Source organism: Oncorhynchus clarkii, chromosome 19 (genome assembly GCF_045791955.1).
Source record: "Oncorhynchus clarkii lewisi isolate Uvic-CL-2024 chromosome 19, UVic_Ocla_1.0, whole genome shotgun sequence".
Lineage (NCBI taxonomy): Eukaryota > Metazoa > Chordata > Actinopteri > Salmoniformes > Salmonidae > Oncorhynchus > Oncorhynchus clarkii.
In genome coordinates this window covers 22,082,258-22,099,363 of record NC_092165.1, presented here as the reverse complement: position 1 = coordinate 22,099,363, position 17,106 = coordinate 22,082,258, and the positions used below count along the sequence as shown (strand labels likewise).

The 17,106-nt window shown below is 39.6% G+C and overlaps 2 protein-coding genes across 3 annotated transcripts in view; both read right to left on the bottom strand.

Moving 5' to 3' along the window:
• Window positions 1-129: 129 nt before the first annotated feature.
• On the bottom strand, window positions 130-2,477 carry LOC139374164 (fatty acid-binding protein, intestinal-like). The gene is made up of 4 exons (XM_071115175.1): window positions 2,065-2,477; window positions 1,481-1,653; window positions 798-905; window positions 130-453 (listed from the first exon to the last, which is right to left on the bottom strand). Exons 1-4 carry the CDS (start codon window positions 2,129-2,131, stop codon window positions 403-405), a joined length of 399 nt encoding a protein of 132 aa, XP_070971276.1. The 5' UTR covers window positions 2,132-2,477; the 3' UTR covers window positions 130-402.
• Window positions 2,478-12,653: 10,176 nt separating this feature from the next.
• Window positions 12,654-17,106, bottom strand: part of LOC139374930 (guanylate cyclase soluble subunit beta-1-like) — a 65,832-nt gene continuing 61,379 nt past the window's right edge. For both annotated transcript variants that reach the window (XM_071116175.1, XM_071116176.1), the window contains exons 12-13: window positions 16,886-17,040; window positions 12,654-16,656 (exon numbers count right to left, since the gene is read on the bottom strand). In XM_071116175.1, the coding sequence (XP_070972276.1) occupies window positions 16,524-16,656; window positions 16,886-17,040 (288 nt within the window). In that variant the 3' untranslated portion in view covers window positions 12,654-16,523. The remainder of the gene's footprint in view (window positions 16,657-16,885; window positions 17,041-17,106) is intronic.

The following is a 17,106-nucleotide window of genomic DNA, read 5'->3' as shown; positions in this document are numbered from 1 at the left end:
GTTTTGTATGCCTCTGGTTTATGAAGTCACTTGATTTCCATTGATGATTGCCAACAGTGAGTCAGTCATTGGCAATAGCGTATTGCAGTACTGTGCTTGTACTCATCTAATCGTGAATATTCAATAAATATCTGTATACATTATGTGCACATTGAGAAATTCAGAAAATGTGTTTACTTCTTAAAATATCAAAACTTGAAGTGCAAATCAAACCTGCTTTATACATTTCTATTACAAATAGTTACTTTTGTACAGCTAATAATTATGTTGGCGTTACAAAGACCTGAAGTGGTCCAATGGCTTAGGAAAGGTTGTAAAATGTTCAGTGTCACAATGGTATCATTCTGGATTTGAAGGTAACGCTTCTTGTTCTTAGCGGTTGGATTGGTTGATCGGTTTCCTCTAACCCCTCTTGAAAAATCTCTGGGCTTCGACTCCATCGTAGCTGTAACTCTGTTGGAGGAAGAGTATATATATATATATATATATACACAGTATATATACATATTTTATTATGACAACAAAAATATCTTACAACCAGACCTGGTTCAAATTCATATCCATGACAAACACTTCTGTCAAATGCTGCACTTGATTTGGTTTGCTATGTACAATTGAACCAATAGAATAGTCCCAACATTGCAAACTCCAAGGTAAATCAAGATGGGTACTTTCAAGCATTTGATTTGTACTTTGGCCAAGGTCTGCTGCCTGTTTTCTTCTTCAAAAGTGTAAATACGTTTTATGGAGGTTTTCATTAAGGGTGTGTAAAACATTTTCCAGAGAGGGTAACTAACCTGTACAAGTTCCTCTCCAACAATGGCTCTGGTAGTTGTCAGCACCTTTCCATTGTCCTTTCTGGTGAATGTACCTTTCATCATGTCTCCTTCCATGCCCCATGAACCCTGAGGGGTGAAAGGTCAAATAATTCATCATGATAATGGTCCAAGAATCAAGTGGCAACATTCCAGGTAATCGTTGTTGCAGTCATGCTGCACATCTCAAAATATTATATCATATTCATCTAGTTGCTGAAAGGTTTTATACTTCATCAGGCCTGTGGTTATACTTTATATGCACAGTAGTATACTGTACACAATAAAGAAATGGATTGTGAATGTGTTCTAACCGGTATCCTAGTGTGGACACATTGGAACATAGCCAAAGGGACTGTACGGTTTTATTGAGTAAGAATAATTGCCTTGTACTTTGCAATTCATTATCAAGTACTGAATAGCTTCTCAATAGCTTATGAGCACAGAAAAATAATGCAATAAACTTTTGTTATTGGAAATAACAGATAGGAATAAAATATGTGGAATTGTGGTATGCACCAATTCAATTATATTGTTACTAATTTATTATCCTGGGAATACACTATGCATCAACATAACAACTATGCCTAGGCTCTTCCACAGCTATTGTCTGTATGGCAGCAATAATATAATACTATATAATACTGTATAAATGCATTGCTTACTGATAGCATTGTCCCATCTGCAAGGGCATACTCAAAGGTGACTCCCAGGGTAAATTCCAAATCCAGCGTGCGGAAAGTACTGGCCTCCTTCACGACAAACTTGTCTCCAGTTTGTTCAAGGATGATCTTAAGGTTATCGTGAGCGGCCAGCTTCCTCTTGACCATGTTGATTCCTGTGAACAGACACACAATCCATGTGTCCAATACCAAATCTCATTGAACCATGCGCAAACAACTATACAAGATATTTCATCTGCATGTACTACAGTGCAGCGCCTGGCTAGAGATGATGCATTCATTTTACAGTACCTTAGGTGCAAGGTGCACACATAGTCCTCTAATCTAAAGGCATTTAATGCATTAAAAACCCTTAATGCATTAAGCTTTTATACAAACACTGAATTTGCCTGTGGTACAAAACGTGAATTGACATTATTTGCATTATTTCTTAAATGCACTTTGTATGCCTGTTTATGTATACATCTTGTAGGCCTACTTGTCTTTGCTTTCAAATGCATTTGTGCCATTTGTGCCCAAAAGTCTTTCCCCCAAAACAAATTTTCCAAAAACGATCAATCTCTTACCCATCTGCTCCATGAATTTCTCATAGTTCTCGCTGCGGTCTACATTCCAAGTGCCGTTGTAGGTCATGGTTGCTGGAAGGGTTGGACTGGCTCTACTCTAAGGAGTGACCTGCCTTAGCCTACCACCTGGCCTTTTAAACCATGTCCCGTGTTAGCTCACTCTCTTATCACTCTCCCCTATCTCATATGCTGATGTGGCTGTGTAAAGCTCATATTTCCTCAAGGCTACACAAGTCATGATCTCCCACTGTGTAGTTCCAATAGCTGTGACTGGGTATAATGGGAGTTCCTTTAATGATCATACAATATGCAAGGGCAATGTTCTGACATTATTTGCCCTTTACCATCACATAGTTATTTGTGGTCGCAGATAATCTGTTTACTAGTGCTGTGCTTTGGATGTACAGGATAGTTCCTTTGTCATAAACACTGGGTCACTGTTTTCCATCTATTTAGTAGAGCAGTACTGCTGTTGCTCCTACTCATACTACAAGTAGTAGTAGACAAGTAGTAATAGTAGTAGTAGTAGTAGTGGTAGTAGTAGTAGTGGTAGTAGTAGACAAGTAGTAGTGTAGTAGTGGTAGTTGTGTAGTAGTAGTGGTAGTAGTAGTAGACAAGTAGTAATAGTAGTAGACACATAGTAGTAGTAGTAGTGTAGTAGTGGTAGTAGACAAGTAGTGGTAGTAGTAGTAGTAGCAGTAGACAAGTAGTAGTAGTAGTAGTGTAGTAGTGGTAGTAGTAGTGTAGTAGTGGTAGTAGTAGTGTAGTAGTGGTAGTAGCGGAGCTCAGCAATTTAACAATTTATTACTGTCCCAAGCTGCCCCATGGTGGTACCTTGGAATCGTCTGATCACAGCCTCTGAAAAACAAACATCAAATATTAGTTAAAATGATGTGTCTCCTAACCCCATTTTTTCTCTCTCTCGCTCTCTTTAGGAGATATCGCTTCTCACCTGCCCCGTTCTCTCTCTCTCTCTCTCTCTCTCTCTCTCTCTCTCTCTCTCTCTCTCTCTCTCTCTCTCTCTCTCTCCTACTCTCTCTCTCACACACACTTTTAGGGTCTGTAGGTTATTTGTGCTGAAAGGGGTCTAAAGTGAGAGGTGAGCAATTGAAAATTGAAAATGTGTGGGACTAACTTTCAGAAACGAGTCATATCATTTTATCTTTGGTTATATGTATGTCATTATATATTGATGTCACTATGTTTCTCTATTTGGTTAGGTCAGGGTGTGATGTGGGGTGGGCATTCTATGTTTTGTTTTCTATGTTTCTTTATTTCTATGTTTTGGCCGGGTATGGTTCTCAATCAGGGACAGCTGTCTATCTTTGTCTCTGATTGGGAATCATACTTAGGTAGCCCTTTTTTTCCCCTCCTTTCAGTGTGGGTAACTTTTGTTAGCGGCACTAAAGCCCTGTAAGCTTCACGGTTGTTTCTATGTTTGTTGTTTTGTTGGCGACATTTTAAATAAAAGGAAAATGTGCACTCACCACGCTTCACTTTGGTCTACTTCTTTCGACGACCGTGACAACTGAACAGAAATATAAACACAACTTGAAACAATTTCAAAGATTTTACTGAATGACAGTTCATATGAAGGAATCAGTTAATTTAAATAAACTCATTAGACCCTAATCTATGGATTTCACATGGCTGGGAATACAGATATGCATCTGTTGGTCACAGATACCTTAAAAAAAGGGGGCCTCACAATGGGCCTCTGGATCTTATCACAGGATACCCCCCCACCTTGCTCACTGCTGCAGCCACTTTCACATTACTCTCTTTCAAATCTCATCTGGTGGGTGATGCCACTGCAGCCATTTTTGCACCAGAAAGTTCACCACTCAGAAACTTCACCACTCATCTAACAATCACACAAATTGAATACTAAAGCAGTTCTTATTTTGGGAGTGGTAATAAACATGTGTATTGCATTTTTGTGTTTGTTAGCTTTTGTGTGGTGAACTTTCTGGTGCAAAAATGGCCACTGTGTCATCACCCACCAGATGATATTTGAAAGACAGACATTTTAAAGAGAGACTAATTCACTCAGATGGCTTATGTTGTTTAATTGTAAGAAAACCTTGTATCTCCACAATGGAAACTTTTCAGGAAATGGACAGCACAAGAATGTAGGTGAAAGGTAGGTGAAAGATTGATGAGTTCATTCCTTCCCACTACTCACATCAACTCTATCTGGAGTTGGATGAGATTCATGGCCACGTACAAACTAAAGCCCTGTTTGTACCTGGTGCTCACGTGTGTGGTTGTCGTCACCGATCAAGATGATCCAATCACCATAATCTGATCAAAATTTGCCATACCTACACTTGGCATTAAAATGTGTCTTTTATCAGTCCATTGTGACCACATTGTGACCAGATTTTGTGGTTACATGGCCATATTTTGGTTACACTTAAAACATGAATGTGTAAGTATTTCATCCATAAACTAATAAATAACAGTTCATAAACTACATTTAAACACCTTTATAAATTTGTTTTTTCAATCAAGTAAACCTTAAACCAATCACCTCAAATTATTTAATTTGATTTTTTTACTATTTCTTCCTAATCATGTATATTTATTCAATAGCAATGTGCTGTATATATATATTGTTTATTTATTTTACATGATGTATAGTTTAAATTGTCTCTTTGGTTTGGATTGTATGTAGTTTGCGGTGTCATCCTGCCTGCAGATCAAATGTCCCTATTAGTCCATGGACTAAATATATGATGACTCTATATAACTAAAATGCTTTCTCAATGGATCTCCTTGTTGTATGTGAAAGGGGTCATAACATTTCATTGAGGTTCATGTCTGTGGGTTATGTTTTGGGGGGGGGGGTTAAAAAAGATTTTCATTGAGGTCAATGTCTGTGGGTTATATTATACCTAAACTACAGATAACCACAATTTAGCTACCTCCGCTAAGTTGTTATCATACTGAAATATAACCCACAGACATTGACCTCAATGAAAATCTTTTTTAAACCCCCCCCCCCCCCCCCCCCCCAAAACATAACCCACAGACATGGACCTCAATGAAACTCATCATTAGATGACCAATATGTGAAAAGTGGCTCTCTGGCCCATGTCTTATATGGGACTATAAAGATCAACGTAAACTTTCACTATTAACTTGATGTCATTTTTGCCTTTGGCTCTGCATAGATTACGCTGCCTATATTGTCTATGGACGTCAGATTATTTCCCCACCAGTTCTTTGTGGCAGACCACCTAAACTGAGTGCACCATAAGAAGCGCATCTGCTATTCTCCTATAGGACAGTAAAGATGTCATGATAAGGACAGTTATGTGTTAGGACTGGTTCACATCGGTGGCCTTGGATCTTAACCATTTCCTCTCTATCACCTAACTTAATCATCTGCATCTCTGATAAAGTTTGGTTCTATTAAGACTTTAACCTTAATAATCTTCCCACTACTTCACCTAAAAATGATGACCTTTGTAGCTGTCAGTTAATATTGCACAGGGATAGTGTAGGCCCTAACAGATTACTTGTTGTGACGTCTTTACTGTCCTATAGGAGAATAGCAGATTATATTTTCTGTTAAGATGCCCTTGTGGTCTGCCACAAAAAGAGCCAATGGGGAAATAATCTGACGTGTAGGAGAACATTGGCTGTAATGAATGGATTGATGTTTGTGTGGCACTGGGTTGCTGTGTTTCTACTGTCCATTTCTACAAATTTGTGTAGCTTTCTTTAAAATGAAAATATAGGTTAATAGATAGAAAAATGATTCCCTGTCTCGCACCATTTCAAACTTGTATGCTACCTACAGTATGTCAGGTTCTTTCCCAATAAAGAATTGTACCATATTCACCATGGTACACACTGATTTAGTCCAGAAGTCTCTAAATGAATGAATTAATTAACGAGTACTATACAATATGCAGACATGACACAACTGTCATCCTAAGAGGTCCTTCTGGACACCGTTTGCCATTAGCAAACTTCACATGACCGTTACATACACCTCAAAGAAGCTGTTTTTGGAAGATACCTTTCTATTTTAGCTGTGGTTATGTAATCAATCAAGGGAACATTACTCAACAACGTAGATGTGGGAGGTTAATCATTAACAGCATTATACTCAGTAGTAGTGATAGGCATCAATATGGAAAGGCCATATTGATTATGTGTAAATCATTTTAATAATGATTTCGATATCAAGCATCCAATTGCATTTGAGCACGACACATAAAAAGCTCAGAAGAAAGGCCAAGAGTACGCCACATAGTCTAAGCTTGAATAAATAAGTCACACTAGCAAGAACAGCGTGCTGATTTGTATTTTCTTTGAAGTTATCGAATTATTCCCATGAAAACCTGCAATGAGATAACTCAGAAGTGTGAGTGCTTTTATAAATTGTGAATCACAGCACATTAAAAGGAAATTGAAACATTGAAACATAATAATACTTCATATGAATGTTTGTAAAGCTGATAAATGTGCACATCTGGTTTAAAACATTTTACTATTTTTTATTTAATTTAGTTGCTTATTGAGATATAACAGTTACAGGAGATGGTGAATGGAGAAAATACTAAGACCGATCCGATTGCGCTTTTTCGACAATGCACAATTTGAAAGGTAATTTACGATTGAGCCAACATATGCAGAATTGACAGTGAATTTTGTCTCTGCAAACGCGGGAACATTGCCTTAAGGGTTAATTGTTGACAAGGAACCATCGAATTAAATCATGGCCTGAGTTACACTATAAAAGTATAATATCTGCCATCCTATTTGGTGTTGCTTATCTAAAGGCTAAGCAATATGACAGACTGAGAGACCCCTCAGGTTATCTTTGGTGCTGATGGATAACACCAGAGACTCAACTTCAGGGTCACAACCTGAGTCACACATCAGGAGGGCAAAAATATGTGACTCATTTCATAAAGGCCTCCCTGTGCATTCGGAAAGTATTCAGACCCCTTGAAAGCCTTATTCTAATGGATTAAGGTACATGTCTTCCTCATCAATCTACACACAATACCCCGTAATAACAAAGCGAAATAAGTATTTATTTAAAAAATTGCACCGATAAAAAAATAAAATAAAATAATAATAATTACATAAGTATTCAGACCCTTTACTATGAGACTCAACATTGAGCTCAGGTGCATCCTGTTTCCACTGATCATCCTTGAGATGTTTCTACAACTTGATTGGAGTCCACCTGTGGTAAATTCAATTGATTGGACATTGGATTTGGAAAGGGAAACACCTGTCTATATAAGGTCTCACAGTTGGCAGTGCATGTCAGAGCAAAAAACAAGCCATGAGGTCGAAGGAATTGTCCATAGAGTTCCGAGACAGGATTGTGTCGAGATCTGGGGAAGGTCTGGGGAAAGGTACCAAAAAATGTCTTCAGCATTGAAGGTTCCCAAACACACAGTGGCCTCCTTCATTCTTAAATGGAAGAAGTTTGGAACCACTAAGACTCTTCCTAGAGCTAGCTGCTCTAGGAAGTGAGAAATCGGGGGAGAAGGGCCTTGGTCAGGGAGGTGACATTCTGACAGAGCTTCAGAGGAGATGGAAGAACCTTCCAGAAGGACAACCATCTCTGCAGCACTCAACAAATCAGGTCTTTATAGTAGAGTGGCCAGACGGAAGCCACTCCTCAGTAAAAGGCAAAAGGCACCTAAAGGACTCTCAGACCATGAGAAACAAGATTCTCTGGTCTGATGAAACCAAAGACTGAACTCTTTGGCCAGAATGCCAAGTGTCACGTCTGGAGGAAACCTGGCACCATCCCTACGGTGAAGCATGGTGGTGGCAGCATCATGCAGTGGGGATGTTTTTCAGCCGCAGGGAATAGGAGACTAGTCAGGATCGAGGGAAAGATGAACGGAGCAAAGTACAGAGAGGGGTGATGATTTACCTTCCAACAGGACAATGACCCTAAGCACACAGCCAAGACAATGCAGGAGTGGCTTCTGGACAAGTCTCTGAATGTCCTTGAGTGGCCCAGCGAGAGCCTGGACTTGAACCCAATCAAACATCTCTGGAGAGACCTGAAAATAGCTGTGCAGTGACGCTCCCTCATTCCGACCTGACAGAGCTTGAGAGGGTCTGCAGAGAAGAATGGGAGAAACTCCACAAATACAGGTGTGCCAAGATTGTAGAATAAGGTTGTAACGTAACAAAATGTTGAATAACTATTTTTTATTCACTATCCCATATAACACAGGTACTTACTGTATAAATCATGACCCACTGATAGCTATCTTTGGGACAATTCTGGTAGTTCAGGAATAGAAGAGGCAGAATCAAATGCCTGGGATATGCCTGTCTGATTGCCAGAAACATGGAATACCGGAAAAGGCGAAACCCACCATCTTACAATCAACCTGTTAGAGATCATGGTTCCCAGCTGGGAACCTACCCTCCCACGTTCAGCTGGAACGGTGGCGCATGGAACACAAAAATATTCTTAGAAATATTTAACCTCCACACATTAACAAGTCCAATAGCTCAAATGAAAGATAAACACCTTGTTCATCTAGCCAGCAAGTCAGATTTCTAAAATGTTTTACGGCGAAAACATAGCACATATATATGTCAAACCACCACCAGGACACAGCTCATTTGAATAGCCAAAACATGCAATCAACAAACGCAGGATTAAAAAATAAATCATTCACTAACCTTTTGAAAATCTTCATCAGATGACAGTAATAGGACATGTTACACAGTACATTTTTTTTTTCAATAATATGCCATTTATATCCATAAATGTCCATTTACATTGAATTCATGTTCAGAAAATACTCAAAAATGTCCGCAGGAAATCTAGGTAGCGCGGCAAGATAACGTAAATAGACATCATAAACTTTGACTAAATATACATGTTCTACATATAGTTAGAAAGATACACTGCTTCTTTATGCAATCGCTTTGTTACATTTATTTTTAACGTTACAGAAATCGCACACTATTCAATATTCTGAGACGGCGCTCAGATATAAGCTACATTTCTCCGTAATGTTGGAGTCAACAGAAACACAGATTTCAGCATAAATATTCCCTTACCTTCGATGGTCTTCGTTCAGAATGTTCTGGAAGGGTTCATACTTACCCAATACATCGTTTGGTTTCAAGTCTTGCGTCTTTGTATTAGCTACTGCTAATAACATCAGCTGAAATGCACCCAAAATGTCCTCTGGTCCGGAAAAGTTGTGCATCAAAACTTCAAAATTACATATTATATGTCGACTAAACAGGTCAAACTAAGTGCAGAAGCAAGCTTTATGATGTTTTAAACACACAAAACAAATTTCTATTCAACCGGTCATCGTTAGCTCTTCCCAGGAGTGCTGGAACAAAGGAATGGCCGGGACCAATTCGCGCCCCAACGCACAAGGTATTTTCTCGTGGCACACACCAATTTCACTCCCATAGGGCCAATTCTCGCTGGATTTGAACGATTAAAAGCTCTACTGAATGAGGACATCTAGTGGAAGACATATAAAGTGTCCCCAGGTGCATAGCAGGTTGGGAAGGGTGGGGGCGATGACGTCAAAGTTGCTCCAACTTTCATGACCACAAAAACTAGTTTGGAAGAATGCCTGCCCTGTGAGTTCTGCTATACTTACAGACATAATTCCAACGGTTTTAGAAGCTTTAGAGTGTTTTCTATCCAATAATAATTATTATATGCATATATTAGCAATTTTTGACAGATTTTTTTTCAGTTTACTATGGGTACCCAATTCCTCCAAAGGGGGCAGAAGTCAGCCCTATCTCTATGATAGAATGTTACAAAGTCTCACTTTAGAGAAAATCAAATGCACAATAGGCGAATCCACATCCTCATAATTGTTTTGATCATTTTGGGAATTTGTGTGTATTGTTAGGTATTACTGCACTTGTAACGATGTACGCTGAGAGTCGGGAAGCAAGTTCAGGGAGTGAATACATTTAATTAATCAATGAACAAAACAAGAAACACAAACAACACACCGACATGAAACAGGAACAGTGACGACTGGAGAAGAAACCAAAGTGAGTGACATATAAAGGGCAGGTAATCACGGAGGTGATGGATTCCAGGTGAGTGTCATTATGCGCGTAACGCTGGTGACGTGTGCGCCCGAATGAGCAGCCTGGTGACCTAGAGGCCGGAGAGGGAGCACACGTGACAACACTGTTGGAGCTAGAGACATAAGCATTTCACTACGCCCGCGATAACATCTGCCGAATGTGTGTACGTGACCAATATCATTTTATTTTATTTATTTTATAGGACATGGCAAGCTTTAATTTATGTTGTTGTCTGATTGATTACGTACCTGAGTTTTCATTTGTATTGACGTGTGTACACTATCGTTCAAAGGTTTGGGGTCACTTAGAAATTTTCTTCTTTTTGAAAGAAAAGCACATTTTCCGTCCATTAAAATAACATCAAATTGATCAGAAATACAGTGTAGACATTGTTAATGTTGTAATTGAGTATTTTAGCTGGAAAAGGACGATTTTTTATGGAATATCTACATAGGCATACAGAGGCCCATTATCAGCAGCCATCACTCCCTATTCCAATGGCACGTTGTGTTAGCTAATCCAAGTTTATCATTTTAAAAGGTTAATTGATCATTAGAAAACCCTTTTGGAATTATGTTAGCACAGCTGAAAACTGTTTTTCTGATTAAAGAAGCAATAAAACTGGCCTTCTTTAGACTAGTTGAGTATCTGGAGCATCAGCATTTGTGGGTTCGATTACAGGCTCAAAATGGCCAGAAACAAAGACCTTTCTTCTGAAACTCGTCAGTCTCTTCTTGTTCTGAGAAATGAAGGCTATGCCATGCGAGAAATTGCCAAGAAACTGAAGATATTTTACCACACTGTGTACTACTCCCTTCACAGAGCAGCGCAAACTGGCTCTAACCAGATGATAAAGAGGAGTGGGAGGCCCCAGTGCACAACTGAGCAAGAGGACAAGTACAGTAGAGTGGCTAGTTTGAGAAACAGACACCTCACAAATCCTCAACTGGCAGCTTCATTAAACAGTACCCGCAAAACACCGGTCTCAACGTCAACAGTGAAGAGGCGACTCCGGGATGCTGGCCTTGTAGGCAGAGTTCCTCGGTCCAGTGTCTGTGTTCTTTTGCCCCTCTTAATCTTTTATTTTTATTAGCCAGTCTGAGATATGGCTTTTTCTTTGCAACTCTGCCTAGAAGGCCATCCCGGAGTCACCTCTTCACTGTTGAAGGTATTGTAGATATTTGACCCTTCTGGTCATCTATGAACATTTGAACATCTTGGCCATGTTCTGTTATAATCTCCACCCGGCACAGCCAGAAGAGGACTGGCCACCCCTCATAGCCTGGTTCCTCTCTAGGTTTCTTCCTAGGTTCTAGTCTTTCTATGTAGTTTTTCCTAGCAACCGTGCTTCTAGACCTGCATTGCTTGCTGTTTGGGGTTTTAGGCTGGTTTTCTGTACAACACTTTGTGACATCAGCTGATGTAAGAAGGGCTTTATAAATACATTTGATTGAATGATTGAGATATCTATATGATGTGTACCTCAATACTAGGATAGGAAGAAACTAAAATCATTGAGGACCATTAGGGAAGGTGGGTGGGTGGGAGGGAGCGTAGGGCACATGGTGCTAAACATTTCTTTCCTTTGTGTACTCTGTTATTTCAACAGAACACAAATTAAAGCTATGGAGTCTTGCCAAGGCTCTGATCTGTCAGTATCAACAGTTCTACAACTGGCCACTTGAGAGCGCATTAACCAAGAATGACTTCCTCTGCTTCTGCAAGGTTGACTATTTCAGTTGCAAACAGTGACTTTTTTTTATTTTTTTTATTATTTTTAATTTTACCCCTTTTTCTCCCCAATTTCGTGGTATCCAATTGTTGTAGTAGCTACTATCTTGTCTCATTGCTACAACTCCCGTACGGGCTCGGGAGAGACGAAGGCTGAATGTCATGCGTCCTCCGATACACAACCCAACCAGCCGTACTGCTTCTTAACACAGCGCGCATCCAACCCGGAAGCCAGCCGCACCAATGTGTCAGAGGCTACACCGTGCACCTGGCAACCTTGGCTAGCGCGCACTGCGCCCGGCCCGCCACAGGAGTCGCTGGTGCGCGATGAGACAAGGAGATCCCTACCGACCAATCCCTCCCTAACCCGGACGACGCTAGGCCAATTGTGCGTCGCCCCACGGACCTCCCGGTCGCGGCCGGTTACGACAGAGCCTGGGCGCGAACCCAGGGACTCTGATGGCACAGCTGGCGCTGCAGTACAGCGCCCTTAACCACTGCGCCACCCGGGAGGCCGCAAACAGTGACTTTGTTCAAAATGCGTGAACTGTTTTCTAATTCCTCTGCTCAGTTGGTATAGTAGTGTATGTACAGTAGAATTACCTCTTGCCTCACTTATTCCTTGACAGTCCACCCCTATTCAAATATTTGATACATTTCTCCCAATTATTGTCCCAACTATCTAGCCTGGTGGAAGCAACCCGATCTCTGCTGGTTCCACCAGGCTACCAACAAACCTCATTTACATGCCAGCGTGGAAATAAGGAATAAAAACGAACAAATAAACCATACCACAGCTCTGGTAGCCTCTTTTTATTCAACAAAAATCATAAATGAAACAAACAGTGAATTAATTTGTGTAAAAACAATAGTCTGCACAATAGTATCCACGTTGTGACGCACTTGCACATTAACTTCTTGCTCCTACTTGAGACGCAGATGTCTCAAGTAGACACCTGGAAATGCAAATGCGCTACGCTAATGGCTAAATGTACTCGTTAAAACTCAAACCTTTATCAAAATTCACATGCAGGGTATTGAATTAAAGCTACACTCGTTGTGAACCTAGCCAACAAGTCAGATTTTTAAAATGCTTTTCGGCGAAAGCATGAGAAGCTATTATCTGATAGCATGCAACACCCCAAAATGCCTGAATGCGACGTAAACAAAGACTTTGCTTATCCGGCGCTACACAAAACGCAGAAATAAAATATAAAACATTCATTACCTTTGACGAGCTTCTTTCTTGGCACTCCTATATGCCCCATAAACATCACTATTGGGTCTTTTTTTCGTTTAAATCGATCCATATATACCCAAAATAGCTTTCTATGGAAGCTGTGTCATTCAGAAAAAAACATTGTTTTTAAACGCTGCGTCATTTTTTTAAATTAAAAAAGTCGACGATAAACTTTCACAAAACACTTCGAAATACTTTTGTAATCCAACTTTAGGTATTAGTAAACGTTTATAATCTATCAAAATGATTACAGGGCGATGTATATTCAATAGCTCCTCGTCTGCAAATCAATGACTGCCAATGTGCACATTGAAAACATCCTGGTGGAGACCGGAAGAAACGGAATCCAGTTAGTTGGATTTTCCAAGAAAAAACTCCATTGAAAATGACGACAATGGCGACATCGTGTGGAATCTGTATGAAGCTTTCAGAGAGCAGTTTTTCTTGCGTTTTTCAATGAAACACACGATCTGTTATAGTCACAGCCGTGATTTAACCAGTTTTAGAAACTTCAGAGTGTTTTCTATCCACACATACTAATCATATGCATATACTATATTCCTGGCATGAGTAGCAGGACGCTGAAAAGTTGCGCGATTTTTAACAGAATGTTCGAAAAAGGAAGGGGTAGACTTACAAGATTTTTTGGGTGAGTGTAGTTCAAAATTACACTTACAGAACAACATATTGACAGTGTTAGTGAAGCTACTCTGAAAATAGACAGTAGTTTACTAAGCTACCAGTTACTTCACACTGCAAGAAGTTAAACTACACTAAATCTACCCTTGAGAAAAATCTAGTACTTAACTTTTATTTTTAACGAGGCAAGTCAGATAAGAACAAATTCTTATTTACAATGATGGCCTACCCCAGCCAAACCCGAACCTGGGCCAATTGTGCACCGCCTATGGGACTCCCAATCACGGCCAGTTGTGATACAGCCTGGAATCAAACCAAGGTCTGTAATGAAGCCTCTAGCACTGAGATGCAGTGCCTTAGACCGTTGCGCCACTCGGGAGCCCAAGTCACTTTGAAAAAGTAGTTTTCTACATCCAAATCGTGAAAATTACGATACGCAAGTCTGAAATGTCATAGACTACAAATTGCAAGAACAGATCACATTGGGGTCATGTGTTAACAGAGTATGTAATTTAGCCTATTAAACACAAAAACTATGTTTCAAGTGAGAATTAGTCAGGTCTGAGGTCCAAAAAAGAAAGTAAATGTTTGCCTACCTCACCCATATTTTATTTTATTTTTGCAAAAAGAGTAGTGTTTACTTCCAGCAGTTAGCTACACCACTACATGGCAAAGAATGTCATTAACTACTGAAAACACTACCTAGATTTTAATTTAGTTCAACTACCACCAAGCTACTGCAAAATGTAGTTGAATTACTTGTTGTACTACATGTAGTTCACAACTACACAACACTGCATATTGGTGTTAAAATGTATTTGGACGGTTAAGTGAAATATGTAATGTGTTTAATACATAATACCAAAAGTTCAGTGTGTCCTACAGAATATGGAATTCACAGCTGAGATTATGATTTGGCCTATACATTTTGGCCTATACATGTATGTTACACCACAAATGAAAATAACAAATACAATCAGTGCACAGATACAACATCAGTCAATAAATACATAGAAAAAAGAATACTTTGAGTGTAAAATACTACTTCAAATGCTGGAATGGATAGAGAAAAAAAATACATGACATTGAATTTCAATACCTGCCCGTACCTACAGTATATCCATAAAAAAGGTTCTTCATCTGTGTCATATCACACTAAATTAAACCTATAAATGTACCTCATTTGTCACTTGAAACAAACATACAGTTGAAGTTGGAAGTTTACATACACCTTAGCCAAATACATTTAAACTCAGTTTTTCACAATTCCTGACATTTAATCCTATTAAAAATCCCCTGTTTTAGGTCAGTTAGGATCACAACTTTATTTTAAGCATGTGAAATGTCAGAATAATAGTAGAGAGAATGATTTATTTCAGCTTTTATTTCTTTCATCACATTCCCAGTGGGTCAGAAGTTTACATACACTCAATTAGGTTTTGGTAGCATTGCCTTTAAATTGTTTAACTTGGGTCAAACGTTTCAGGTAGCCTTCCACAAGCTTCCCACAATAAAGTGGGTAAATTTTGGCCCATTCCTCCTAAGACGAGCTGGTGTAACTGAATCAGGTTTGTAGGCCTCCTTGCTCGCACACACTTTTTCTACAGGGTTGAGGTCAGGGCTTTGTGATGGCCACTCCAATACCTTGACTTTGTTGTCCTTAAGCCATTTTGCCACAACTTTGGAAGTATGCTTGGGGTCATTGTCCATTTGGAAGACCCATTTGTGACCACGCTTTAACTGATGTCTTGAGATGTTGCTTCAATATATCCACATAATTTTGCTACCTCATGATGCCATTTAGTTTGTGAAGTACACCAGTCCCTCCTGCAGCAAAGCACCCCCACAACATGATGCTGCCACCCCGTGCTTCACAGTTGGGATGGTGTTCATCGGCTTGCAAGCCTCCCCCTTTTTCCTCCAAACATAACGATAGTCATCTCTAGGAGACAGAATGTCTCATGGTGTTTATACTTGCGTACTATTGTTTGTACAGGCATTTGGAAATTGCTCCCAAGGATGAACCAGATTTGTGGATGTCTACATTTTTATTCTGAGGTCTGATTGGCTGATTTATTTGGATTTTCCCATTTTCCCATGATGTCAAGCAAAGAGGCACTGAGTTTGAAGGTAGGACTTGAAATACATCCACAGGTACACCTCCAATTGACTCAAATGATGTCAATTAGCCTATCAGAAGCTTATAAAGTCATCCTTTTCTGGAATTTTCCAAGCTGTTTAAAGGCACAGTCAACTTCTGACCCACTGGAATTGTGATACAGTGAATTATAAGTGAAGTAATCTGTCTGTAAACAATTGTTGAAAAATGTACTTGTGTCATACACAAAGTAGATGTCCTAACTGACTTGCCAAAACTATAGTTTGTTAACAAGAAATGTGTGGACTTGTTGAAAAACTAGTTTTAATTACTCCAACCTAAGTGTATGTAAACTTCCAACTTCAACTGTACATACCAACAATAAGAATAACTGTTGGTGAAGGAGAGAACAAGGTATATTTCTAGATGGTAAAATTGTTATGTCTTCAGATAGAGCAGCTTCTTGAAACTGACAAGTGACCCAGTGAGCAAAACTGTTCAGGTGTACGTCATGGTCCGTTTTTTAACATCTCTTTTTAGCGACCAGAAAATGACATCTTCTCTTGGTTCTAATTTGGTTATCTGACATCTCTTCAACCCATAAAACCAAAGTAGAACCCCAAAATTACACCTTTATGCATTTTGCCCACTGGGGAAAGGGGAATGCTTTTATGATCAAACTATGCTTTCAGTACTTTTGCGTGACAGAAAGTACACATTCATGGGCTCCTTCTTGCCTTTCATGGTGATGGGTCCTCGGTACTCCAAACGAAACTGGGGGTCAGCATTCTCTGCTGACTGCAAACACCTAAAATCAAAATGTATTTCCCACATTTTCACAGAATTCAACAATATGTTGTTCCCAAAGGCTGCTTCAAAATAAGGTGTTTTTTTCCCCCTTTAGCCCAACCCCCAAGACACACACATACAGGTGTCAGCAACAGTAATATAACATGCCATGCACAATCTTACAAAGGATGGTTCAGTACTTCACAGCAATGTCTCATTCATCTAAATAAAGCAGTTATTTTCCTTACCTGTAAGTATATTCTGAAATGTTGATTTTTCCCTTCTCTCCTGTGGTTTCTGTACGACTGGTGAGGTTGACAGTATTTCCAAACAGGCAGTAGCGGGGCATCCTTTGACCTATGACCCCAGTTACCACCTCTCCTGTGTGGATCCCAATGGTTATCTAGGGAGAGAAGAGGATGCTCAAGAAAACAGGGTTTCCCATATAGAGCCACGGTCGAGTAAGTAA

Coding starts and splice junctions, on each gene's coding strand:
- LOC139374164 (XM_071115175.1), bottom strand. CDS start 2,131: ATGACCTACAACGGCACTTGGAATGTAGACCGCAGCGAGAACTATGAG. Junction 906..1,480: donor CAGATGGGACAATGCTATCA/GTAAGCAATGCA, acceptor TTCACCCCTCAG/GGTTCATGGGGCATGGAAGG. Junction 454..797: donor TTGGAGAGGAACTTGTACAG/GTTAGTTACCCT, acceptor TTCCTCCAACAG/AGTTACAGCTACGATGGAGT.